Source organism: Bufo gargarizans, chromosome 1 (assembly GCF_014858855.1).
Source record: "Bufo gargarizans isolate SCDJY-AF-19 chromosome 1, ASM1485885v1, whole genome shotgun sequence".
NCBI classification, from domain to species: Eukaryota; Metazoa; Chordata; class Amphibia; order Anura; family Bufonidae; genus Bufo; species Bufo gargarizans.
This window is the reverse complement of record NC_058080.1, coordinates 353,745,086-353,771,223: the sequence shown is the minus strand read 5'-3', so window position 1 is coordinate 353,771,223 and position 26,138 is coordinate 353,745,086. Positions and strand designations below refer to the sequence as shown.

The following is a 26,138-nucleotide window of genomic DNA, read 5'->3' as shown; positions in this document are numbered from 1 at the left end:
TATGTAGGGCATAAAGCAGGAATCTAATAGCGCTTACTTATTTTTTGGGGTGCCGCTCCGTTCGCCCGCTGTGTGCCTGTTGAATTCTCCCACCTCGTATGCTAATTAATAGCATTGTATCAGGAGGAAGAGACTGCCCTGTTTCTAAATGGAGAAAAAAAATAAAATCGCCTTCTCCCTGGCTGTGAGCCTGCGACACTCTTCTTTGTGATTGGACTGTGCTACAGCCAGGAAGATGGAGACACCCATTGAGAAACCCTGGCTTCTCCTCCTCACTGTTTAGATGCTATTAATTAGCATACCAGGCTGAAGAATTTAACAGGGGCACAGTGGGCGAACGGAGCAGTGCCCAGGAAAAATAGTAAGCGCAATTAGATCGCTGCTTTATGCCCTACATAACATGCTACTTATTTTATAATGTCTAGACCCATAAAAAGTTCCTCTTTTAAAAATAAAAAATAAAATGACCTAAGCCTATGTGTTTTTTATATTCCTAGCTTCTTATACAGTGAGGAACAGAAGTATTTGAACACCCTGCGATTTTGCAAGTTCTCCCACTTAGAAATCATGGAGGGGTCTGAAATTCACATTGTAGGTGCATTCCCACTCTGAGAAATCACATTGTATGATTTTTAAAGAATTTATTTATCTTGCACTGCTGAACATAAGTATTTAAACACTTGAGAAACAGCAAGAATTCTGGATCTCAAAGACCTGTTACTGTGCCTTTAAAAAGTCCACCTCTACTCCACTCATTAATCTAACTTAGTAGCACCTGTCTGAGCTCTTTAAAGGCTTATTACCGATGTCATAGTTCCTCTCTGCGGGGGACATTTGGCGAGAGAAGAAGGCGCAAGGGTGTAAAAGCATCTTTTCTCCCGTACGTTGTGATAGGACAGCGCCTACTGCGGTGTCGGAAGCGTCCACTTCAACTGTGAATGGCAGTTCGGGATTAGGATGGATCAGAATTGGAGCAGACGTGAAGAGGGATTTAAGCTTAGTGAAGGCTTCCTGTCCTTCGGGTGTCCAGGAATAATGATTGGAGTAATGATTTTTGAGAAGTTCCGAATTAATTTTCGGTAAAAGTTGGCGAAGCCGACAAACCTCTGTATTTCCTTTTCATTCTTAGGGGGAGGCCAATCTATTACAGCCTGAATTTTCCGAGGATCCATACCCCCCCTGCCGGGGAGATGATGTAACCGAGAAACTGGGTGGTGGTCTGTTCGAACTCGCATTTCTCGAGCTTGATGTAAAGGGACTGCTCACGGAGTCTTTGTAACACCCTGCGGACATGTTTGCGATGTTGTTCGAGATTTTCCGAGAAAATTAAAATATCGTCCAGGTATACCACTACGAACAGATCCAGCATGTCCCTAAGGACGTCATTAATGAAATGTTGGAAAGTGGCTGGGGCATTGCAAAGTCCGAAGGGCATAACTAAGTATTCAAAATGTCCGTATCGTGTGCGAAAGGCGGTCTTCCATTAATCCCCGGGGCGAATGCGAACCAGATTATAGGCCCCTCGAAGATCGAGCTTCGTAAAGACTTTCGCCGCCCGGAGTCTCTCAAGAAGTTCCTAAATCAGGGGGAGAGGGTAACGTTTTTTTTACCGTAACATCATTCAGCTTGCGGTAGTCAATGCAAGGGCGTAGAGAGGAGTCTTTTTTCTCCACGAAGAAAAAGGGTGCTCCCGCGGGGGAGGTGGAGGGTCGAATGAAGCCCTTCTTTAGGTCCTCGTCCAAGTAGTCCTTCAGGGCCTTGAGTTCAGGCTCCGAGAGGGAGTAGATGCTTCCGAAGGGAATTTCAGCCCCAGGTAATAATTCAATTGGGCAGTCGTATGGTCGATGCGGGGGCAGCTTGTCTGCATTTTTTTTTGTCGCAGACATCCTGAAACTCGCTATATTGTGGAGGCAACAGCTCCTTGACAGTTGGTTCCGAGATGATAGATTTTTTGGGCGTTGGGGAAGCAGGACAGTTCGAAGAGCAGAACTCGGATGTGAACCGTAGACAGCAGGTTTCCCAGTCCACCGAAGGGTTGTGAGTGGCTAACCACGGGATGCCCAAGATCACCGGAAACTTGGGGGAGACAATCAAAGAGAAGTGGATCGTCTCGTGGTGGTCGGTTTTAATGTGGAGCTGTAAATCTGCGGTCTGATGTGTAACTGGTCCCGAGGAGAGTGGGGACCCATCCACCGTTTCCAGATCGATGGGGGCTGTCTTGGTTACAAGCGGAATGTTGTTCTCGTGAGCAAAAGTTAGATCCAGAAAATTGTCGCCAGCCCCGGAGTCGAGCATTGCGGAACAGAGAAGTTGTCGATCCCCGATGGTAATGACAATTGGAACGGTGAAGTGGGACCCGGTGGCTGCTAACTCAGTTGTCTCTGCCGTCACCGGTGGGGTTGTGGCCTGCCGCTGCTCTCGCAGTTTAGTGACGGCAATGGTTCTGCAGGATTTGTTGGGGCATTTGATGGCAATGTGCCCTGGCTCCCCACAGTAGAGGCAGAGGCCTTCGGCTAGTCGTCGTTCCTTTTCTGCTACGGACAGAGTCTTGCGCACTGCGTCAACCTGCATCGGCTCGATGGGAGGTTGGGCGACCTGCTGGGTAGTAGAGGAGAAAGAGTAAGTGGGTCTGTCGCCTTGGAACCAGAGCCTTTCTTTCCTTCTCTCGGTGAGCCTCTGATCAATACGGACACACACCTGAATGAAGTTGTCCAAATCATCCGGGGCTTCAAGTCTGGCAAGTTCATCTTTGATCGCCTCCGATAGACCTCGCCGAAATTGGCTCCTTTGAGCAGCTGGGTTCCAGTTGGTGTCTGAGACCCAGCTCTCGGCGGCGTACTCGGCGACAGAGCGTCTTCCCTGTCGAAGACTGTGTAGTCTTGCCTCAGCTGTCGCACAGCGATTGGGGTCATCAAAGACCTGGCTCATAGCTGTGATGAAAACATCCAGATCGTGCAGCAGACGGCTATCGATTTCCACGTATGGAGACTCCCATGCCAGGGCCTCGTCTGTCAGGAGGTTAACAATGAACAATACTTTCTTCTCGTCAGTGGAAAAGGGGGCCGGATGCATCCGGAAGTAGATACGGCACTGATTGAGAAAGCCCCGGTACTGGCGACGATCTCCATTGAATTTCGAGGGTAGTGGCATGCGGGTGTCTGCAGCCGCGCCGCGTACGTCCAGGAGTTGCCGTTGGAGCTCAATGATCTCCCCCTGTTGACTCTGTACCTGGCCTTGGAGTTGTGAAAACTTCTCTTGGTAGGTGGTGCCGAACTCTTGCAGCTCAGACACCTGCTTGCGCAGGGTGGCCATTACGGACTCCATTTTTTTTTTGGGCTGGTTATTCTGTTAAGGATGGTGTCAATCGAGGCTCACCTGAGTCAGAGGACACCCGAGCTGGAAGTATGGAGTCCAGTGGCAAAGGCCCACAGAAGCAGGAGGCAGGTAGCGTGGTTGATCAGTCCGGGTCGGCAGCAGAGAGGGCAGCGAGGTAACAGCAGGAGTAGACGGAGGCGTGGTCGGTGGTAAGCAGTGAGTCAATGCAGGCGGCAAATCAGCGAGGTCAAACGGTCCGGGTTGGCAACAAGAGTAAAACAGCAATAGTGGTGGAGGAGCAGAGAGGAAGCTTGCTACAGGCTTGGAGGCACAATAACCAGCAAAGGGCTGGGTTTTATAGGGAAGTAGCAGGTGCAAGAGATTGGAATAATCAGCAGGTCAAGGCAAGGACAAGAGAGGTAGTTAGAAGTTAGCAAGAGAATAGTCCAAGGAGAGACAGTAGCCTAGTGGGTAGAGCTACCGCCTGGGACATGACTGGCCACGGGTTCGAGTCCTGACAGAGTGTCTCCGTAAGAAGCATATCAAGGTTCTGGAGTGGCCTAGCCAGCCTCCAGACCTAAATCCAATAGAACATCTTTGGAGGGAGCTGAAACTCTGTGTTGCTCAGCGACAGCCCAGAAACCTGACAGATCTAGAGGAGATCTGTGTGGAGGAGTGGGCCAAATTTTTTTTTTTTTTTTTTTATTCTGTCTCTCAGAGTGGGAATGCCCCTACAATGTGCATTTTAGATCCCTCCGTGATTTCTAAGTGAGAGAACTTGCAAAATTGCAGGGTGTTCAAATACTTCTGTTCCTCACTGTATCTTGGGAGGGAAGGAATGCAAATGAGCTCTTAACAAGCTCTGCTTCTAATGTAAGGCATCTATCCTATAAGTCAATATTCAGCTCTTAAAATAAGCCTTGAGACATAGCTTGGATATTAAATAAGCCAGCACCTCATCTGTAGACAGCTGTTTCGGGGTGATTGCCCCTCATCAGTGCAGAGCAGAGAGTACTGGCTTAACTGGGTGAGAGGCCTGTGTCCGGGTTAGGGGGGGGAACTAACTCTCCTTAGGGAGAGAGCACCTTAATCAGTGTGAGGAGACTTATAGGCCATACATGCTCCTCTGGAATTCTGGAAGGGAATGGATGCAAATGAGCTCTTAACAAGCTCTGCCTCTAATGCCACTAGATGTAAGGAGAGTTATTTCCTCTCTGACCCAGACACAGGCCTCTCACCCAGTTAAGCCAGTACTCTCTGCTCTGCACTGATGAGGGGCAATCACCCCGAAACAACTGTCTGCAGATGAGGTGCTGGCTTATTTAATATCCAAGTCATATCTCAAGGCTTATTTTAAGAGCTGAACATTGACTTATAGGATAGCTGCCTTACATCTGGGGGCATTAGAGGCAGAGCTTGTTAAGAGCTCATTTGCATCCCTTCCCTCCCAGAATTCCAGAGAAGCATGTATGGCCTGTAACGCTGGGTTCAGACCTGAGCGTTTGCGATTGTACGGGCGTTTGCAATCGCACATACAGAGACAAGAGAACGCCAATTGTCACGCGTTCCCGCTGAAGTCTATGTACGGGAACGCGTGACAAGACGCCCCAAAAAAGCTCATGTACTTCTTGGGGCGTCGGGCGTTTTACAGCGCGATCGTACGCGGTGTAAAACGCTCAGGTGAGCACCATTCCCATAGGGAATCATTAGTTCTTGCCTGTTGAGCGTTTTACAGCACGTAGGAACGCGCTGTAAAATGCTTAGGTGTGATCCCAGCCTAAGTCTCCTCACACTGATAAAGGTGCTCTCTCCCTAAGGAGAGTTGGTTCCCCCCTGTCACTGTAGCTTGGAATGTTGTCATTGCTGAAGTGTCTTTTGCTAATAAATTCTCCCTATGTAGATAATTCTCCTTAAAAGGGTTGTGTAACTTCAGTAAGTTGAATTTATCATGCAATGAAAGATAAAACAAGCCACTTACTAATGTACTGTTATTATCCATTTTGCTTCCTTTGCTGGCTGGATTTATTTTTCCATCACATTATACACTGCTTGTTTCCATGGTTACGACCACCCTGCAATCCATCAGCGATGGCCGGGCTTCCACAATATAGGAAAAAGCACCAGACTATGGGAGCTCCCACAGTCCAGACTACCAGACAGACAGGCTGGCATTTTTTCCTATAGTGTGGCCGTGCTGGCCATCACTGATGGATTACAGGGTGGTCGTAACCATGGAAATGAGCAGTGTATAATGTGATGGAAAAATGAACCCAGCCAGCAAAGGAAGCAATATGGATAAAAAATTAATAAATTAGAAAGTGGCTTGCTTTATCTTTCGCTACATAATAAATGCTATTTGCTGAAGTGATACAACGTGACAAAAATGGCCATTAAAAATGTGTAAAACGTTTTTCACTGACAGTTTTTCACTAATGCCTTTTTGAAAAAAGGTATTTAAAAATGGCCCTCTTCAGTTGTATGGAGTCTCAGCCCTGCCTGTGCAGGGCAAGGCAAATCTCTCAACTAGAAAAATAAGGAAAAATTGTTCCAGCACTCAAAATGAAACTTTATTTCTTCTTGTAGCAAATAACTCACATAGACACAATCCTTCACCCAAGCAAAAGTTGACGAGTTTCGAACACAGGTGTGTTCTTAACCGTAAACCAAATGAGACTCCCTTTGCTAGCCTACTAAATACAAGTCACACCTCCAATAAAGTCGGGGGTGGGAATAAAGAATTAACTAAACCTAGTGCAAAGGGAGAACTTAATAACTTGCCACATGTAACACATACACTCACCTAAAGAATTATTAGGAACATCATACTAATACGGTGTTGGACCCCCTTTTGCCTTCAGAACTGCCTTAATTCTACGTGGCTTTGATTCCACAAGGTGCTGATAGCATTCTTTAGAAATGTTGGCCCATATTAATAGGATAGCATCTTGCAGTTGATGAAGATTTGAGGGATGCACATCCAGGGCATGAAGCTCCTCTTCCACCACATCCCAAAGATGCTCTATTGGGTTGAGATCTGGTGACTGTGGGGGCCATTTTAGTACAGTGAGCTCATTGTCATGTTCAAGAAACTAATTTGAAATGATTCGAGCTTTGTGACATGGTGCATTATCCTGCTGGAAGTAGCCATCAGAGGATGGGTACATGGTGGTCATGAAGGGATGGACATGGTAAGAAACAATGCTCAGGTAGCCCGTGGAATTTAAACGATGGCCAATTGGCACTAAGGGGCCTAAAGTGTGCCCAGAAAACATCCCCCACACCATTACACAACCACCACCAGCCTGCACAGTGGTAACAAGGCATGATGGATACATGTTCTCATTCTGTTTACGCCAAATTCGGACTCTACCATTTGAATGTCTCAACAGAAATCGAGACTCATCAGACCAGGCAACATTTTTCCAGTCTTCAACAGTCCAATGTTGGTGAGCTTGTGCAAATTGTAGCCTCTTTTTCCTATTGTAGTGGAGATAAGTGGTATCCGGTGGGGTCTCCCGCTGTTGTAGCCCATCCGCCTCAAGGTGCATGTTGTGGCTTCACAAATGCTTTCCTGCATACCTCGGTTGTAACGAGTGGTTATTTCAGTCAACATTGCTCTTCTATCAGCTTGAATCAGTCGGCCCATTCTCCTCTGACCTCTAGCATCAACAAGGCATTTTTGCCCACAGGACTGCCGCATACTGGATGTTTTTCCCTTTTCACACCATTCTTTGTAAACCCTAGAAATGGTTGTGCGTGAAAATCCCAGTAACTGAGCAGATTGTGAAATACTCAGTCCGGCTAGTCTGGCACCAACAACCATGCCACACTCAAAATTGCTTAAATCACCTTTCTTTCCCATTCTGACATTCAGTTTGGAGTTCAGGAGATTGTCTTGACCAGGACCACAACCCTACATGCATTGAAGCAACTGCCATGTGATTGGTTGACTAGATAATCGCATTAATGAGAAATAGAACAGGTGTTCCTAATAATTCTTTAGGTGAGTGTATCATCCCCATATAAAATTATATAAAGTGCAACATTTCATATTATGAATCAACCATCAATATATAGTCAAAATCTCAGACTAAATCCATACATATGAAAAGTGCAATGTGTAAACAGGATAAAACAGAAAAACATTCAGTTGATTCTAAAAGTCATATTGCCATATCATAAAATACATCTCTGCCTTTTTGACAAAATATAATGCTGCTTACTACTGTAGTTATTTGAAATACATGTGAGATATATGAGAAACAAAAAAAAATTCACTGTCTGTGAATACATCCATAGACTGCCATTGTTCTCAAAACGGTTGTGTAAATGCATCCTGATTCTCTGTATAAATCACAGTCAAATATTCTCAATCCCAACATAATATATATACAGTAGTTATCATCAGAAAACTTGTCACCACAATATATACTTTTACTTACAGGAGAACCCAAGCTATGTCCAAATTCATGTGCCAGAGTAATATGGATCAGTCTTGGTGGCAAATATTGCCCATACTTTTGTATAGTTACTATGCCTGTGTTCAGTGATTGTTCAGTGTCAGATGCATCTTTAAACTTGGAAAACTTAGAACATATGCCTCCATTATTCCCTGTGGAAACATAATGCATATGCTGTATTTAAAATACTTCAGAATAAGGTCAGAAGATGGCAGGTACAAGTGAATATTCACATGGGTCAGTTTTGGTGCAGCGAGGGATAGAAACTAACATAAAATTTTAAGACTGTATGCAAAATATCTAGTGGTGAAATAACGAAACTTTTTTTGAATCTTGTCTTATTTTCAGATTTTTTTTTATTATTCTGATATATTCATTTATGTCCCCTAGAGTGCCCCCAGTAATAATAACACCTTATCTTGTGCTCCAGGTAATAATGCCTGTATAGTGTCCCCAAAACTAATGTACCCTAATAGCAACACCCCGATACTACCCCCATATAGTAATTTCCCCCACACTATCCCCATATAGTAATTTTCCCACACTGCCCCCGATATAGTAATTTCCTATACACACTCCCAATACAATAATTTTGACCACACTTCACCTATATAGCAATTCCCCCCCATTGCTCCATTCAGTAATTCGCCCCCACTGCTCCATACAGTATTTTTTCCACACTGCCTCCCATTTAGTAATTCCCCCACACTGTTCCCCATGTAGTAGTTTTCCCCCACAAAGTAATTTGCCCCCCCCCCCCCACACTGCCCCCCATTAAGTAATTTTCCCCGACACGGCCATCCATTAAGTAATTTGCCCACACACTGGCCTTCATTAAGTAATTTGCCCCCATACTGCCCCCTATTAAGTGATTTGCCCCAACACTGCCCCCTATTAAGTGATTTGCCCACCACACTGCCCCCAATTAAGTAATTTGCCCATCACACTGCCCCCAATTAAGTAATTTGCCCCCATGGAAACATTTGCCCCCACTGTCCCTGTAGTAATATGTCCTCCTCTGCCCCCCAAAGTTGGCACACACACAAAAAACAAACAACCCAAAAAATAAAAAATAAAGGCCAATACTTACCTGTGTCCGGAATGGTGAGGCAGGTGCGCATACATAAAAGCCCTGCGTGCGCCCATATATAGGCACGCAACGACGTCACTACGCAAGCCGCGCCAGGCTTTTACCACCACGTAGGCCTCAGGCCTACTAGGCTTGAAGCCTCTGGTGGTGATAGGCGGCGGGGCAGGGAATGTGCCCCGCAGCAGTATATGGGCGTTCGGGTCGGCGTTGGGCCCCCCTGCGATGCCGGGCTTGGGCTGCCGACCGGAACATCCCATACATACATTATAATCTGCCACTGTATGTATCCTGTGGGACGGTGTGGGCTGCCAACAGCGCTATTAATTCAAGATTAATGTCAGATCTATCCCTCTTCAATAGTCAAGCGATATTCCTATAAGATCAAATGGCAGATGCGTTTTGTAGTAAAGCTTACTCTTCCTCAGCAGCTCCTCAAGACTTACAAATACTGCATTATTTTATAATGTTTGTGTAGGATGGGTCACTTCGAAATTGCTGATAAAGCCTGGGGTGGATTCTAACTTCTCAATGTATATGGAGTATCAAAGAATCAGTATGCACCCGTGTTTCTTGATAGATTTAGATACCGTATATTGTATTTCTTTTGTGTGTTTGTTTTTTTTTTGTTTGAGTGTTTTCTATGCATTTTCCCATCTGGTGCATTTCTGTTGTTTTTGTATTGTTTTTATTGCTTATGTTAATTGTGATCAATAAGTACATGTCCAATTTGTTGTTGCTCTACATCCAGCTCAACAGAGTGTCATGGCTACCAAATATTTGTAGGTAGCTCATGGCACTCTCTTGTGTAAATATAAATCCTGACATTGGCCAAGTTTTCTAACTTACATATGTACAGTACATACATGTAACAACCACATATAAAAATCAAATAATTATTTTTTTAAAATATTAACCCTTATGTGTATATACAAACCGGATTCCAAAAAAGTTGGGACACTATACAAATCGTGAATAAAAACTGAATGCAATGATGTGGAGGTGCCAACTTCTAATATTTTATTCAGAATAGAACATAAATCACGGAACAAAAGTTTAAACTGAGAAAATGTACCATTTTAAGGGAAAAATATGTTGAATCAGAATTTCATGGTGTCACCAAATCCCCAAAAAGTTGGGACAAGGCCATTTTCACCACTGTGTGGCATCTCCCCTTCCTCTTACAACACTCAACAGACGTCTGGAGACTGAGGAGACCCGTTTCTCAAGTTTAGAAATAGGAATGCTCTCCCATTCTTGTCTAATGCAGGCCTCTTACTGTTCAATCATCTTGGGCCTTCTTTGTTGCACCTTCCTCTTTATGATGCACCAAATGTTCTCTATAGGCGAAAGATCTGGACTGCAGACTGGCCATTTCAGTACCCGGATCCTTCTCCTACGCAGCCATGATGTTGTGATTGATGCAGAATGTGGTCTGGCATTATCTTGTTGAAAAATGCAGGATCTTCCCTGAAAGAGATGACGTCTGGATGGGAGCATTGATGGTGCCTTTCCAGACATGCAAGCTGCCCATGCGCACTCATGCAACCCCATACCATCAGAGATGCAGGCTTCTGAACTGAGCGTTGATAACAACTTGGGTTGTCCTTGTCCTCTTTGGTCCGGATGACATGGCGTCCCAGATTTCCAAAAAGAACTTTGAATCGTGACTCGTCTGACCACAGAACAGTCTTCCATTTTGCTACACTCCATTTTAAATGATCCCTGGCCCAGTGAAAACGCCTGAGCTTGTGGATCTTGCTTAGAAATGGCTTCTTCTTTGCACTGTAGAGTTTCAGCTGGCAACGGCGGATGGCACAGTGGATTGTGTTCACTGACAATGGTTTCTGGAAGTATTCCTGAGCCCATTCTGTGATTTCCTTTACAGTAGCATTCCTGTTTGTGGTGCAGTGTCGCTTAAGGGCCCGGAGATCACGGGCATCCAGTATGGTTTTACGGCCTTGACCCTTACGCACAGAGATTGTTCCAGATTCTCTGAATCTTCGGATGATGTTATGCACAGTTGATGATGATAGATGCAAAGTCTTTGCAATTTTTCGCTGGGTAACACCTTTCTGATATTGCTCCACTATCTTTCTGCGCAACATTGTGGGAATTGGTGATCCTCTACCCATCTTGGCTTCTGAGAGACACTGCCACTCTGAGAAGCTCTTTGTATACCCAATCATGTTGCCAATTGACCTAATTAGTGTTAATTGGTCTTCCAGCTCTTCATTATGCTCAAATTTACTTTTTCCAGCCTCTTATTGCTACTTGTCCCAACTTTTTTGGAATTTGTTGACACCGTGAAAATTTGAATCAATGTATTTTTCCTTTAAAATGATACATTTACTCGGATTAAACGTTTAATCTGTCATCTACGTTCTATTACAAATAAAATATTGACATTTGCCATCTCCACATCATTGCATTTAGTTTTTATTCACAATTTGTTTAGTGTCCCAACTTTTTGGGAATCTGGTTTGTACTCATTCCTTATTAATGGATGTTAATTTACACTATATATAATTTGCTCTATACAGATGTATAAAAGCTAAAATTGACTCTGATAATACGTCACAGTGTAATCTCATGACAAAAGCCATTGAAATACATTGAAAAAATCACTTAACAGTTTCTTGCCATTGTTTACTTAACGCGTTAACTATTAAGTCTAGCTCAGCTACATCTGTATTTCATAATTAATCTTCATTGTACTTGTAGGATTTCTTGTCTTATAGTCTATTCTGTTCATGTACAATAAGATTGTTTATACAGTGTTTGATAGGGGTTTTATGACAAGGTCCTCGTCACAAGATGACATCAGAGCACTGGAAAAACAGACTGGCTCTAATATCACATTGAGACAGGTCATCTGGCCATGTTCATCTATTTCAGGAATCCAAATAGTTCTATATCTGCGTTCAGGTCTCCAGGGACAATACCTCAAATATTTTCCTTGTAGTGATGATCGAGCAACCTCTGCCGAACATCTGTTTGGCTCGAGCATCTTGATGCTTGGCACATAGCGGTACTTAGCAGAGTACTGCATGTGCTCGAGCGCCATGCTTGAGTCTCCTCCCCGCATGTTTCTTGGCTGCTACGCAGCCAAAAATATGCAGGTAAGTGCTGCTCTCACTGTAATGCCAGTAGCCATGTTGGCTACTGGCATTACAGTAATTGGTTGGCTGAAACACATCATCAGGTGCGCCACATCTCCTGTTTAAAATGTGCACATCCCTAAAATATCAGTGACATCCAGTGTATTTTTTCCATAGACAGTGTCCGCTGCGGACAGTTAAATTATCCGCGCCGCATCTCCTGTTTAAAGTGTGCACATCCCTAAAATATAAGTGACTTCCAGTGCACTTTTCCCGTAGACACTGCAAACAGTGGTATCTGTCCTCTATAACGTTTCCCAATCACAAATACCTTTGGTAACATAGTACATATTTTTTTTGCGCATACACTTCCATATCCTATGCTACTGTACGTCTGACATACTTTCAAGCATATACCACATTTAAAATGAAGAAGGCGAGCAGTAAGGGACGGGAAAGTGTTCGTGATGCTGATGGTGCATGCAGAGGCCGTGGCCCAGGGCGCGGAGAAACTGTGCCTGCTGCCAGAGCACAAGAAAAATAATCATCCACAATACATAGTTTTCAGGGCGGCGCAGGACGCCACTCTTGAAGTCGGACCAGTGCGACCAGGTGGTCGGTTGGATTGCAGCAGATAATGCTTCCAGTCGGTTAAGCACCACCCTGTCTTCCACCAAGTCCAGTCTCAGTAGCCAGGAGTCTGGTGAACACAGTCCTCACACTGATCCTCCTTCCTCCCACCATGTACAGTCTGGCCAAAGATGTGATCCCACACTAGGATATTCCGAGGACCTCTTTTCATCGCCATTACTTGAGTTGGCCCCCTCGCCAAGCACGCTTGAAGAGGGACATGAGATAGTGCCCTGATTCTCAACCTCTTGAGCATCCACAGTCACAAGAACATAGCGGTGGGGAACGGCAATTAGTTTTTAATGAGGTGGATGATGATGAGACACAGTTACCAATGAGTCAACCGCAATTACTGTCTCAAGAGGTTTATGAAGAGGATGAGACACAGTTGGCAAACACTGAGGTTGTGGTTAGGTCAGCAAATCAGGAGGATGATCAGAGTAAGGAAGTGGAATAGGAGGTGGTGGACGATGAGGTCACTGACCCAACCTGGGAAGGTGGAAAGCCAAGCAAGGACAGCAGTACAGAGGGGGAGGGATCTGCAGCACCCCAACAGGCTGGAAGAGGCAGTGGGGTGGCAAAAGGGAGAAGGCGGGCCATACCAAACAGGCCCTCTACTGTTTCACAAAGAACCCTCTTGTGAATATCTCCCTTGCCAAGGGGTAGATGTTCCGCAGCATGGCGCTTTTTTGAGGAAAGTGCAGACCACAAAAGAATAGTGGTTTGAAACCTGTGCCATACGAAAATGAGCCGGGGAGTGAACACTAGCAACCTCACCACCACCAGCATGATCCGCCACATGGCAGCCAAGCACCGTAATAAGTGGGACAAATGCCTGGGTTTACAATCTGTGTGTGCGGGTCACACCACTGCCTCCTCTTCCCCTATGTTACGTGCTGACCAATCCCCTGTCGAAAGCGCAAGGCGGGATGCCTCCCGCCCTGCACCTGAACCTTTGCAAGCACCATCAGCGACCACATCCACTTCTGTGTCCCAGCGCAGCGTCCAAATGTTCTTACCCCAGGCCTTTGAACGCAAGCGAAAATACCCAGCCACCCACCCACAGGCCATAGCACTAAATGCGCAGCTTTCCAAATAACTAGCCCTGGAAATGTTGCCATTTATGCTTGTGGACACTGAGGCCTTCCACAGCCTCATGTTAGCGGCCGTCCCACATTACACAGTCCCCAGCCGCCACTATTTTTCAAGGTGTGCCATGCCTGCCTTACACCAACATGTGTCCCGTAACATCACACATGCCCTGACCAACGCAGTTACTGGGAAGGTCTACTTAACCACGGACACATGGATAAGTGCATTCGGCCAGGGATGCTATATTTCCTTGACGGCACACTGGGTGAATGTTGTGGAGGCCGGGAGCGAGTTGTACCCTGGGATAGGTGCTACCGATGCTAAGGATTGCGGGTCCTATGCCGATCAGGGTTTCCGCCAGCACCTACATTAGTGGCTCCAAACCCCACTTCTCCTCCTCCGCATCCTCCACTTCCACCTCCGATTTATCCGCATGCTGCACCAGTCAGTAATCAGTCGGTAGCTGGAATCAGTGTAGCACTGCAGTGGGGAAGCAGCAACAGGCTGTGCTTAAGCTGATATTCTTACGTGACAAACACCGACGCAGAGTTGTGGCATGGGATAAGAGACCAGACTGAGCTGTGGCTCTCGCCACTCAACCTACAACCAGGCATGGTTGTGTCTGATAATGGCTGTAACTTGGTGGCAGCTTTGGAGCTCGGCAAGCTCACACACATTACATGCATAGCCCATGTGTTTAACCTTGTGGTTCAGCGGTTTCTCAAAACCTACCCCAATTTGCCTGAGCTACTGATGAAGGTGCGCCGCGTGTGTGCACATTTCCACAAGTCTTTGACAGCTTCAGCTGGTCTGTCAATGCTGCAGCAGCTCTTAAAATTGCCAGCTCATCGGCTGTTGTGCGACTTGAGCACGCGCTGGAACTCCACATTCCACATGTTGGCCAGGCTTTGTGAGCAGCAGAGGTCAGTAGTGGAATACCAGCTGCAACATGGTTGTCGCCTTTCCAGTCAGCTTCCGCTCTTCACAAGCGACGATCGGGCATGAATGTATGACCTCTGTGAGGTTTTAAGAAACTTTGATGAATCAACACAGATGATGAGCAGTGATAAAGCTATTATCAGCATAACCATCCCACTTCTGTGTCTACTCAAACGCTCGCTACTCACAATTAAGGATGACGCTTTGCATGTGGAAGAGGTGGAAATGGGGGAAGACATTACACAGGGTTATAGCCAGACCACCCTCAGTTCATCTTCTCAGCGCGAATTGGACGATGAAGAGGAGGAAGAGTAGGAGACAGTTGCCTCTGCTACAGAGGGTAGTACCCATGGAAGTTTAATTCCATCTGTTCAGTGTGGGTGGGCAGAAGAGGAGGAAGAGGATGAGGAGATTGAGAGTCATCCTCCTGATGACGACAGCGAAGTCTTGCCTGTTGGTACTCTGTCACACATGTCTGACTTTATGTTAGGCTGACTTTCCTGCGACCTGCGCGTTATGCACATTTTAGACAACACGGATTACTGGTTGTTCTTGACTCCCGCTATAAAGAGAACTTCTCATCTCTCATTCCTCTGGTGTAGAGGACAAGCAAAACGGTGCAATACCAGAAGATCCTTGTTGAAAAATTGCTCCCAAAATTTCCATCTTACAACGCTGGTGGCAGAGTCCATAGTTCCTTGGCCAACCAAGGAAGGGAGACAAGGGGAGCACACAGCAGTCCCAACAGAGGCAGGGCAACACTCTCCAAAGCCTGGGACAGTTTCATGATACCCTGCCAGCACCCTCACCCTAGTGTCACAAGGAGGTGTAGGAAGGCGCAAGGGTCCGTCATTGACGGAAGGTACGTGTCACCGAGGTTCCTGGCATCGGTGAGATAAGAACCGGCAATTTTGTGTGTCAGCGGCAGCTAGTGCTCACTGACACTGTTTTGCTTAGTGTGGCTGTAAAGTCAATCCGGGCCGGTTCTTATTGGGAGAAGCCAAAGAGCAGGGTGGGTGGCTGTTTCCCATGTCCAGGCCAGGCTTTGGGCTGGGGTTTAAAAACCCAGCCAGCAGCTCAGCTGGATGTGGAATGTTCCTCCAAGTGATAGTGGAGATGTGAAATCTCTGTTTTTGGGAGCTGAGGAGATCCGCCATACTGCAAGGCTGAGAGCTGCATGAGAGCCGCCTGCTGGGAGTCAGGCGCCCTAAAGCCTGCTGTGGTCTGCAAGCTGATTTATGTTATTTTGGGAGCTCTTGCTGTGTGAACTAAATACAGGACTTTGTAAAGCATTGTGAATAAACACTGGACTTTTGTATTTTCAACCGTGGTCTTGACTCTGTATCGTGTCCGTTTACCCTGCCTACCAGAGCAAATCATTACAGAGGGAAACATTTTGGAAGATGGTGAAGGAGTACATAGCACACCGTGTCAGAGTCCTCAATGATCCCACAGAGCCTTACAACTACTGGGTGTCCAAGCTGCGAACTGACGCTCTACGGCGCCTTGGAGGTGCTGGCCTGCCCTGCCGCCAGCATTTTGTCTGAGCGGGTAGTTAGTGCTGCTGGTGGCATTATAACAGATAAGAGTATCCGCCAGTCAACTTAAAATGCTGACAGGTTGATTCTTATAAAAATGAACAAGGCCTGGATTGACCATGACTTCTCTACCAGAGGAAAGCTGAAGAACATTAAGTCAATTTAAATGTGTTGTTTATGATGTACTAAATACACTGTATTCCCTTCCACCACAAACAAGGGTATATGGTTGCATCTTCCTTTTCTCCTCATCCTTCTCCTCCTCTTCCATCATATCAACACATGCTTATTCGTCGCATATAGGGTTGAGCAAACCTGAACTGTAAAGTTCGGGTTAGTACCGAACTTTTGGATTTTTTGAACCCGAACATTTCAGTAAAAGTTTGGGTTCGAGTTCGGCGATTTAATGGCGCTTTTTGAAAGGCTGCAGGGCAGCCAATCAACAAGCGTTTAACTTGTGTGCCATTAGAAGCCATCACAGCCATGCCTACTAATGGCATGGCTCTGATTGGCCAGTGCAGCATGTGACCCAGCCCCTATATAACCCGCACGTCACTCTGCTCTTACTAGTGTAGGAATAGGATGCTTCTGCTGTGAGGGAGAGAATAGGAAAGAATCTGATATCACATCACAACTTGTTGTTATTAACTCTGCGATCTACAGCGATTTTGTTTTGCGAGTGCAGTGCAACATTTTTGTACCCTGCCCTGAGCCCAGTGAAAAATAAGTTTTATCCGTCTGTTAGTTAGGTGGGCATCGTGGCCATTTTGTGTGAGTTCAATGCACCTGCACTGCATATGTGCCAGGGGAAGGGAAAATAATATAGGGAATCCAGGGGGTGATATATTCACATTTTTTTCTGTAAAGTACCATCCAAGTTAATCCATCTGTTAGATTATGTGGAGACAAATTATTATTTTTTTGCTAAAAAGTACATTTGCGCCCTGCACTGCATTTGTGATAGTGAAAGAAAAGCCGTTAAATCCATATATTTAATTGTGGGTGAAAAAAAAAAATTATAATATATATATATATTTTTTTGGACAGAAAGCACTTTTTGCAGCCTGCACTGCAAATCTGATAGTGAAATAAAATCAGTAAATCCACATTTTTTTTTTCCCCATAAAGTACCTTTGCGGCCTTTGCTGCATTTGTGACAGTCAAATACAAGCATTAAATACTGCAGTTATATTCTGGTTTTAAAAAAAAACACCCATTTTATCCTAGATACTACATTTGGGGCCTTTGCTGCATTTCTCACAGTCCAATACAAGCGTTAAATACTGCTGTTATATTCTGGTTTTAAAAAAAACACCCATTTTGTACTAGATACTACATTTGGGGCCTTTGCTGCATTTCTCACAGTTCAATACAAGTGTTAAATACTGCTGTTATATTCTGGTTTAAAAAAAAAAAAAAAAAACACCCATTTTGTGCTAGATACTACATTTGGGGCCTTTGCTGCATTTGTGACAGTCCAATACAAGCTTTAAATACGGCTGTTATATTCTGGTATTAAAAAACACCCATTTTGTGCAAGATACAGTACTACATTTGGGGCCTTTGCTGCATTTGTGACAGTTCAATACAAGCGTTAAATACTGCAGTTATATTCTGATTTTAAAAAAACACCCATTTTGTCCAAGATACTACATTTGCTGCATTTCTGACAGTCCAATACAACCAGTCAATACTGCTGTTACATTGTTGGTTGACAAATTAACATTTTTTTTTACCCTGAATAAATTGTATAAAATTCGCCTGTCACACTGTTGTGTGACCTCAATAAATTTTTCCTCTTTATGACACCGGCACTGCCTTACTGTTGGTGAACTTAATTGTTGACTATTGGCGGTTACATTGTCGCCTGACACAAACCATCTGTTAGTTTGGTGGGTGAACGCAAAGAATGAGGAGAGCGTCAAATAAGGGACGTGACCCCGGTCGTGGAGCTCCTGTTGCAGGGAGAAGACGTGTTTGATCTGTGCCAGCTAGCCGCACAAGTGAAACACCTTCCTCAGGTGCGAGTAGGCGACAGAACCTTCAGAGTTATTTGGTAGGGCCGAATGCGGCTCTATGAATGGTGAGGCCAGAACAAGTACAGGCGATAGTAGATTGGGTGGCTGACAGTGCCTCCAGTTCCTTCACATTGTCTCCCACCCAGTCCCTTGCTGAAAGATCAGAGTTGGCACCTGCAGCCCATGGCCATCAGTCTTTCACCTCACCCCCTTGCAAATCAGCCAAGCAGTCTGAGCCCCAAGTCATGCAGCAGTCTCTTCTACTTTTTGATGACTCTGCTAGCAGGGTTTCCCAGGGCCATCCACATAGCACTGCCCCACAAGTGTAAGAGATTGAGAGCAACGATGCCCAACCACTTATGATTGAGGATGGGTACATTGGAGGACCACTGCAGCACGTCTTGGATGATGATAAATTACAGGTGCCAACTGCTGTGGCTTTCGAAAGTGTGCAGACCCACAAGGAGGGCATGGGTGAAGACTGGGTGAAAGATGATGTGGAGGACGATGAGGTCCTCGACCCCACATGGAATCAAGGTTATGCGAGTGACCTGTCTAGTTCGGAGAAAGAGTCTATGGTCGCACAGAGCTACCAGCACAGCAAAAGAGGGAGCAGGGTGCAAAATCAGTGCCTGAAGCGAGTCATAAACCTTCTAAACCTGAGCACAGCCTGCATGACCAGGCATCTAAGTGCAAAGCACGAGCTGCACTGGAGTAGATACCTGAAAAACCAAGAAAGGTCTCTGGCTCCTCCTGCTTCCTCTTCTGCTGCAGTCTCGGCCTCTCCATCCCCTTCTGGAGTGACAGTGACACTTGCCACCCCGCAAACAGAGTATGTGCCAGCAACGCCACCACCTGGGTCACCAAGCATCTCTACAATGTCCCATGGAAGCGTTCAGCTCTCTATCAAAAGAGGAAGTACCCCCCCACCCACCCGCGATCCCTAGCCCTGAATGCCAGCATTTCAAAATTCCTGGCTTTGAAATGCTGTCATTCTATCTGGTGGAAACAGAGTTTTAAAAGCCTTATGGCGGTGGCTGTCCCACAGGACGTCGTTCCCAGCAGGCAGTTTTAACGACAGCAGGCAGTTTTAACTTATCTGTTTGGGGGACAAACCCCACACCACGCAGGAGCTGTGGACTGGCCTTGAACAACAGACCGATGAGTGGTTTGTGCCAGTCAGCCTCAAGCCCGGCCTGGTGGTGTGCGATAATGGGCAAAATCTCATAGCAGCTCTGGGACTAGCCGGTTTGACGCACATCCCTTGCCTGGCGTGTGTGCTGAATTTGGTGGTGCAGAGATTCCTTAAAAATTACCCCGACATGTCAGAGCTGCTGCATAAAGTGTGGGCCGCCTGTGCACGCTAGGCGTTCTCACCCTGCTGCTGCTCGCCTGTCAGCGCTGCAGCATAACTTCGGCCTTCCCGCTCACCGCCTCATATGCGACGTGCCCACAAGGTGGAACTCCACCTTGCACATGCTGGCCAGACTGTGCGAGCAGCAGCAGGCGATAGTGGAGTTTCAGCTGCAGCATGCACGGGTGAGTCGCTCGGCGGAACAGCACCACTTCTGACTGGGCCTCCATGCGAGACCTGTGTTCCTTGTTGCGCTGTTTCGAGTACTCCACCAACATGGCCAGTGCCGATAACGCCGTTCTCAGTGTTGCCATCCAACTTCTTTGCCTCCTTGAAAAAACGCTTCGGGCGAAGATGGAAGAGGATGTGGCACAGAAGGAGGAGGAAGAGGGATCATTTACAAGGGTTTCAGGCCAGTCATTCACAAGTGGCTTCAAGAGTGGGTTCCTGCACCAACATACGCCAGGTACACAATTGTCCAGCCAGGGCACAGTTCTGGAGGATGATGAGGTGGAGGAGGAGAAGATGGAGGAAAAGGAACCGTGTTCACGGCAGGGTGGCACCAAAACCAGCTCATGGGCATCACTGGTGCATGGTTGGGGGATACAGAGGACACAGACGATATACATCTCACAGAGGACAGCTTAATTCTGTCACTGGAGCGTGATCATAAGATGCGCAAGTACAAGTGCACGCTGGTAGACGTGCTGCTGGTGGCATTCCCACCTGACAGCGGGGTTACAGTGGAAGCACAAGGCGAAGGCCGAGGAGGAGGAAGAGGTCGCCAACGCAGCTGGGGCACCGCCAGCATCTCAGAAGGCAGGGTTAGCATGGCTGAAATGTGGAAAAGCTTTGTCAGCACACCACAACAACCAGCATCGCCAGCTGATATGGAACATCTTAGCAGGAGGCAGCATTTCAGCAACATGGTGGAGCAGTATGTGAGCTCACGCCTACACATACTGACTGATGGGTCTGCCCCCTTCAACTTCTGGGTCTCCAAATTAGGCCCATGGCCTGAGCTTGCCCTTTACGCCTTGGAGGTGCTGGCCTGCCCTGCAGCCAGTGTATTGTCTGAATGTGTGTTTAGCATGGCAGGGGCCGTTATCACAGACAAGCACAGCCGTCTGTCTACAGCCAATGTGGACAAGCTCACGTTCATTAAAATTAACCAGGCATGGATCCCACAGGACTTGTCCGTATCTTTGTTCAGAATAGACATGTATACCGGCCTTACCCAGCCATTGTTATACTCCAGCGCATTTTCTCATTGTTGTATTTTTTAGATTTCCCAATGGTTTGGGGTGTACCCTAATTTAAACAAAAAATTATATTAAAATTAAAACAAAAAAACAGTGTTGGCTACCTCCTCCACCACTGCTTCCACCTACACCGCTACGTCCACCGCCTCCTCAACATGGACCTCCACCTCCTAGATCAAGATTATTATTTAACATTTTTGCGTATTTTATGTAATTTTAAGTCATTTCACTAATTTGTCTGATACATTGTTGGGTGACATATCCCAACTTTTTGGCTGTGAAATACCCCTGCTCTACATTGTGGACAGGAAAATACATTTCACAAATTCGTCTGTTACATTGTTGGGAGACATTCACCAATTTTTGGCTGTGATATACCCCTGCTCTACCTAGTGGACAAGGAAATACATTTCACTAATTCGTCTGTTACATTGTTGGGTAACATTCCCACATTTTTGGCTGTGATATAACCCCTGCTCCACATAGTGGACAGGGAAATAGATTTCACTAATTTGTCTATTACATTGCAGGGTGAAATTCACCAATTTTTGGCTGTGATTTACACCTGCTTTACATTGTGGACAGGGAAATACATTTCACTAATTCGTCTTTTGCATCGTTGTGTGACATTCACCAATTTTTGGCTGTGATATACCCCTGCTCTACACAGTGGACAGAGAAATAAATTTCACCAATTCATCAGTTAAATTGTCAGGTGAAATTCACCAATTTTTGGCTGTGATATACCCCTGCACTACATAGTGGACAAGTAAATACATTTCACTAATTCTTCTGTTACATTGTTGGATGACAAATGCTCATCTTTTGCACTAGAAAGTACATTTGCGGCCCACACTGCATTTAGGACAGTACGAATGGTGAAGCCAGAACAAGTACAGGCGATAGTAGAATGGGTGGCTGACAGTGCCTCCAGTTCCTTCACATTGTCTCCCACCCAGTCCCCTGCTGAAAGATCAGAGTTGGCACCTACAGCCCATGGCCATCTGTCTTTCAACTCAACCCCTTGCAAATCAGGAAAGCAGTCTGAGCCCCAAGTCATGCAGCAGTCTCTTATGCTTTTTGATGACTCTGCTGGCAGGGTTTCCGTGGGCCATCCACATAGCCCTGCACCAGAAGAGGAGATATTGAGTGCGCTGATGCCCAACCACTTATGTTTCAGGATGAGAACATGGGAAGACCACCACAGCACGTCTCTGATGATGAGGAAACACAGGTGCCACCTTCTGCGGCTTTCTGCAGTCTGCAGACCGACAAGGGGGGCAGGGGTAAAAAGTGGGTGGAAGATGATGTGGAGGATGATGAGGTACTAGACCCCACATGGAATCAAGGTCATGCGAGTGACGTGTGCAGTTTGGAGGAAGAGGCGGTGGTCGCATAGAGGCACCAGTACAGCAAAAGAGGGAGCAGGGTGCAAAAGCGTTTGTTACATTCTTGGGTGACATTTTACAATGTTTGCCGTGAATAAACCCCTGCTCTGCATAGGTGACAGGGATCTAAATTTAAAAAAATTGTCTGTTATATTCTCAGGTGACATTTTACCATTTTTGCCATATACAACGATAACACAACCTATTATAGTCGGTCAGACTATGATAATATCTGATAGGCTAGACCCTATAGATCCCAAAAAATTATATTAACAAGTAGTGGGTAGCTTATTTAAGTTAAAACTTAACATTTAATAACATATTAAAGATAAAATTATAGGCCCTTTATTTTCAAACACTAGGTTTTGTAACCACTGGTTACACTAATCTCCTAATAGATGGCGGAGATAGGAGAGGACCGTATATAGGGACAGCAAAAATATGTTGACAGACAGGATGAAGCGTACGTAAGTACTCAGACAGAAAGATACAGTGCTGGGTCGAAACCCTAGGTAACCCTGTCAATCTCTCTTCGTCACCCTAGCTGATGCTCTGACCCTAATGTCACCCTCCCTAGATGCGGACTGCCCAGCTTTGCCCAAAAGACAGAAGTCGGTCCTATTGGTAATAGGCCAAATGGGTTGCAAAGAGGACATGAAGACTGGTTTGAAATGTGCAATGAGTGGGGTCCGGTGTGAAGGTCCTATGAATGTAGGGTACCCGTGACACAACACTCGGTTTTATTTGCACATATATCCATCCATGTAGATATACATGTCTGTGTATGTATACAATGTGTTTTATATATCTTTGGTTACGTTATCCAGAATACATACACATACATGTAAAAAAATCACACTGTCCCGACGCGTTTCCTCAGTGATATCAGATTCATCAGGGGACAAAAAAACAGGAATATAGGAGATCCCTTTGGTTCAAGGTACATATCTCCAGTCACAAAAGTGGAGTCACAAGGCATATATTATAGTATGTATAAACCGGTCTAAGAGAGCATGATGTTAGCTCAATGGACCCTAAATCATACAACCAGTGGGTAGTAATGAAGGGTGAAATAGAGAAAACCTTTCACAGACCAAGATATATGGTTTGGTTAACCTCTTAATCACATGGCATGGGGTGATTACTAATATTAAGTGTCTAGTTAAACAAACACTCAAATGTGCACGGTTAGATTACATCAGAGTTATTGTCCGTGTACATATATCTCCCAGCCCGGACCAATACCCAGGAAAGGTCCCATGCATTTAATGCCCTAGTGAAGCTCCAGTCCAAAAACAATAGTGCTCCAAACAAAGGTAAGGTCACAAAACAAATCACATTAATTCACAAGTGTCTACTTATTAAACATTGTAGCAGACCTCCCAATGATAGTAGTAACACCAGAAGTCAGCGAGGTCTCTACAGTGTCTTATGTTCAATAATGCTGGATCCTTTTAGTATACAGGTATCTCAGCACTGTCAACTTATCTGTCCAGTCCTAGATGCCGACTGTTTCCAGACAACGATGGGCGGAGAGTGCTCCACGGTGTCCCGCGTGTAGCAGTGGCCTCACCCAGCCATTGTTGCACTCCAGAGCACATTCTCTTAGTTTTATTTTTTATATTTCCCAATGTTTTGGGGTCTACCCAAATTTAAACAAAAAAATAATAATAATAAAATAAAATAAAAAACAAAACCAGTGTTGGCTACCTCCTCCTCCTCCTCCTCCACCGCCGCTTCCACCTACACCGCCACATCCACTGCCTCCTGAACCTCCTACTCCATATGGACCTCCTCCTCCTAGATCAAGATTATTATTTTTTATTTTTACGTATTTTATGTTATTTGAAGTCATTTCCCTATCCATGTTTGCAGAGCACTTGCCATGCTCTTAACCACATTTTGCTGCCATTTGCAGCCCTCTAGCGCTTTCCATGACTTTTTAGAGCCATTTTAGTGCTCCAAAGTTCAGGTCCCCATTGATTTCAATAGGGTTCGGGGTCAAGTTTGGGTCCCGAAGTCGAACTTTTTTGTGAAGTTCGGCCGAACCTGAACTTCCAGGTGTCCGCTAAACTTTAGTCGCATATAATGCCCTTGCATATATGCCCTTTGCATATAATGTTTTACAGGGTCAGTTCAGGTGCAGGCCCTCGCATATTATTTTTTAAACGGTTAGCTCACCAGCAGGCCCTCGCATATAATTTTTTAGATGGTCAGCTCATCAGCAGGCCCTCGCACAGAATGTTTTACAAGGTCAGCTAACCAGCAGGCCTTTACCTACAATCTTTTACAGGGTCAGCTCAACTGAAGTCCCTCACCTATAACCTTTTAGAGGGTAAGCTCACCAGCAGGCCCACACCTAAAATATTTTACAGGGTCAGCTCACCAGCAGGCCCTCACATATAATTTTTTTAGAGGATAAGCTCACCAGCAGGCCCTCGCATATAATGTTGTACAGAGTCAGCTCACCAGCAGGCCCTCCCATATCTTTTTTTAGAGGGTCGGCTCACCAGCAGGCCTTCACCTACAATCTTTTACATGGTCAGCTCACCTGAAGGCCCGCACCTAAAATCTTTTACAGGGTCAGATCACCTGCAGGCCCTCACCTAATTATACCTAAAAAGTAATTTGCGAGCATGCTGCCTTGCTTGGATGTGGTAGCAGTAGTGGTTTCTCAGGCTCCCTCTCTGGAATCGAACCATGATTCCCTCGTTACCCATGGTCTACATGGTTTGGGCTGAAAACAACATCAAAAGTAGATAGGGAAGACATCCAAATGGATAATCGCCGTCACGGGGACGTATGATTGGCCCCAGGTTATCTAGAGTCACCAAAGCGGCAGCAGGCCCTCGCACAAAATGTTTTAGATGGTCAGATCAGCAGGCCCTTGCTCCAAATGTTTTTGAGGGTCACCAGCAGGCCATCAATCATAATTTTTTAAAGCTGTGTATGATTCCCTCCTTTATGTGCAACAAAGGGTGTATTGTAGTGCCGGTTCCTTGTAATTTTTGGAAGCCCTTTCACTTAGTGCATAGGCTTTATGAGTGTAGGAGTCCCACTACCTGAACAATTGAACCACAATGTGAATGAGGTACTACTTTATGTGATATACAGGTTGTATCGGAGTGCCTCTTCCTTGTAATTTTTGGCAGCACTTGCACTTTACATACAAGTAAATATACAGGAAAGGATGTTTCCTAACAATTTTTCCTCTAAAATCGATATTATCTTCGGTTTTGTGTGTATTATTGTCAGCCTGTAAAAGTGGCGTACTACTTGGACAACATCGTTCCCAGCAGCAACCTGGGAGTCCAAGAGTAATCCAGACATCCTCCCCATGCTGTTCCCAAAGCATTTAAGTGGTTTTTCTGTCAATTTCTGACCTTTTTCTATGAACCAGGCACCCTCTCCTCTTCAGAGCAGGGGGTGCTTGGTTTAATGCTCGGGTTCTCCCATTGACTTCCATTATACTCAGGTGCTCGGTAAAGCACCCGAGCATCCCGATGTGTTCGGCCCGAGCCCCCGAGCACCAGAGTACTATGGTGCTCGATCAACACTACTTCCTTGATTTGGCTCATGACATCTATATGTGTGATTATCACCTCTCCAATGTACTTTTCTCCAGTGCTATAAAGGTAAGTCCTGCAGAATAACTTTTATATCACTTGATGAGGGATGGCTCTAACATTAATCTTGAATAAATAGCACTTTTGGCAGCTGTCGTTCCAGCGGGTGTGAACCCATTGTGCCACGTGTCCTACCTCCTCTAAGGGCATTGTCTACGTGAACCGCTTGATCTTCACAGTACCCCTGATGGTGGGATACACTTTTCCGAGGGGAACACCAGGTCGCTACCTCTTGAGCAGGGTTTACACACAAGGCAGCTGGTCCAGGCAGACCAGGAGGTACCAGAGCAAGGCCGAGTCGTAACTAGGAGCAACAGTGCAGGACCAA

At 45.7% G+C, this 26,138-nt stretch overlaps 1 protein-coding gene across 2 annotated transcripts in view; it reads right to left on the bottom strand.

The window, feature by feature from the left end:
* Positions 1-26,138, bottom strand: part of LOC122919690 (disintegrin and metalloproteinase domain-containing protein 10-like) — a 293,071-nt gene that overhangs the window by 89,585 nt on the left and 177,348 nt on the right. For both annotated transcript variants that reach the window (XM_044268875.1, XM_044268879.1), the window contains one exon: positions 7,758-7,927. In XM_044268875.1, the coding sequence (XP_044124810.1) occupies positions 7,758-7,927 (170 nt within the window). The remainder of the gene's footprint in view (positions 1-7,757; positions 7,928-26,138) is intronic.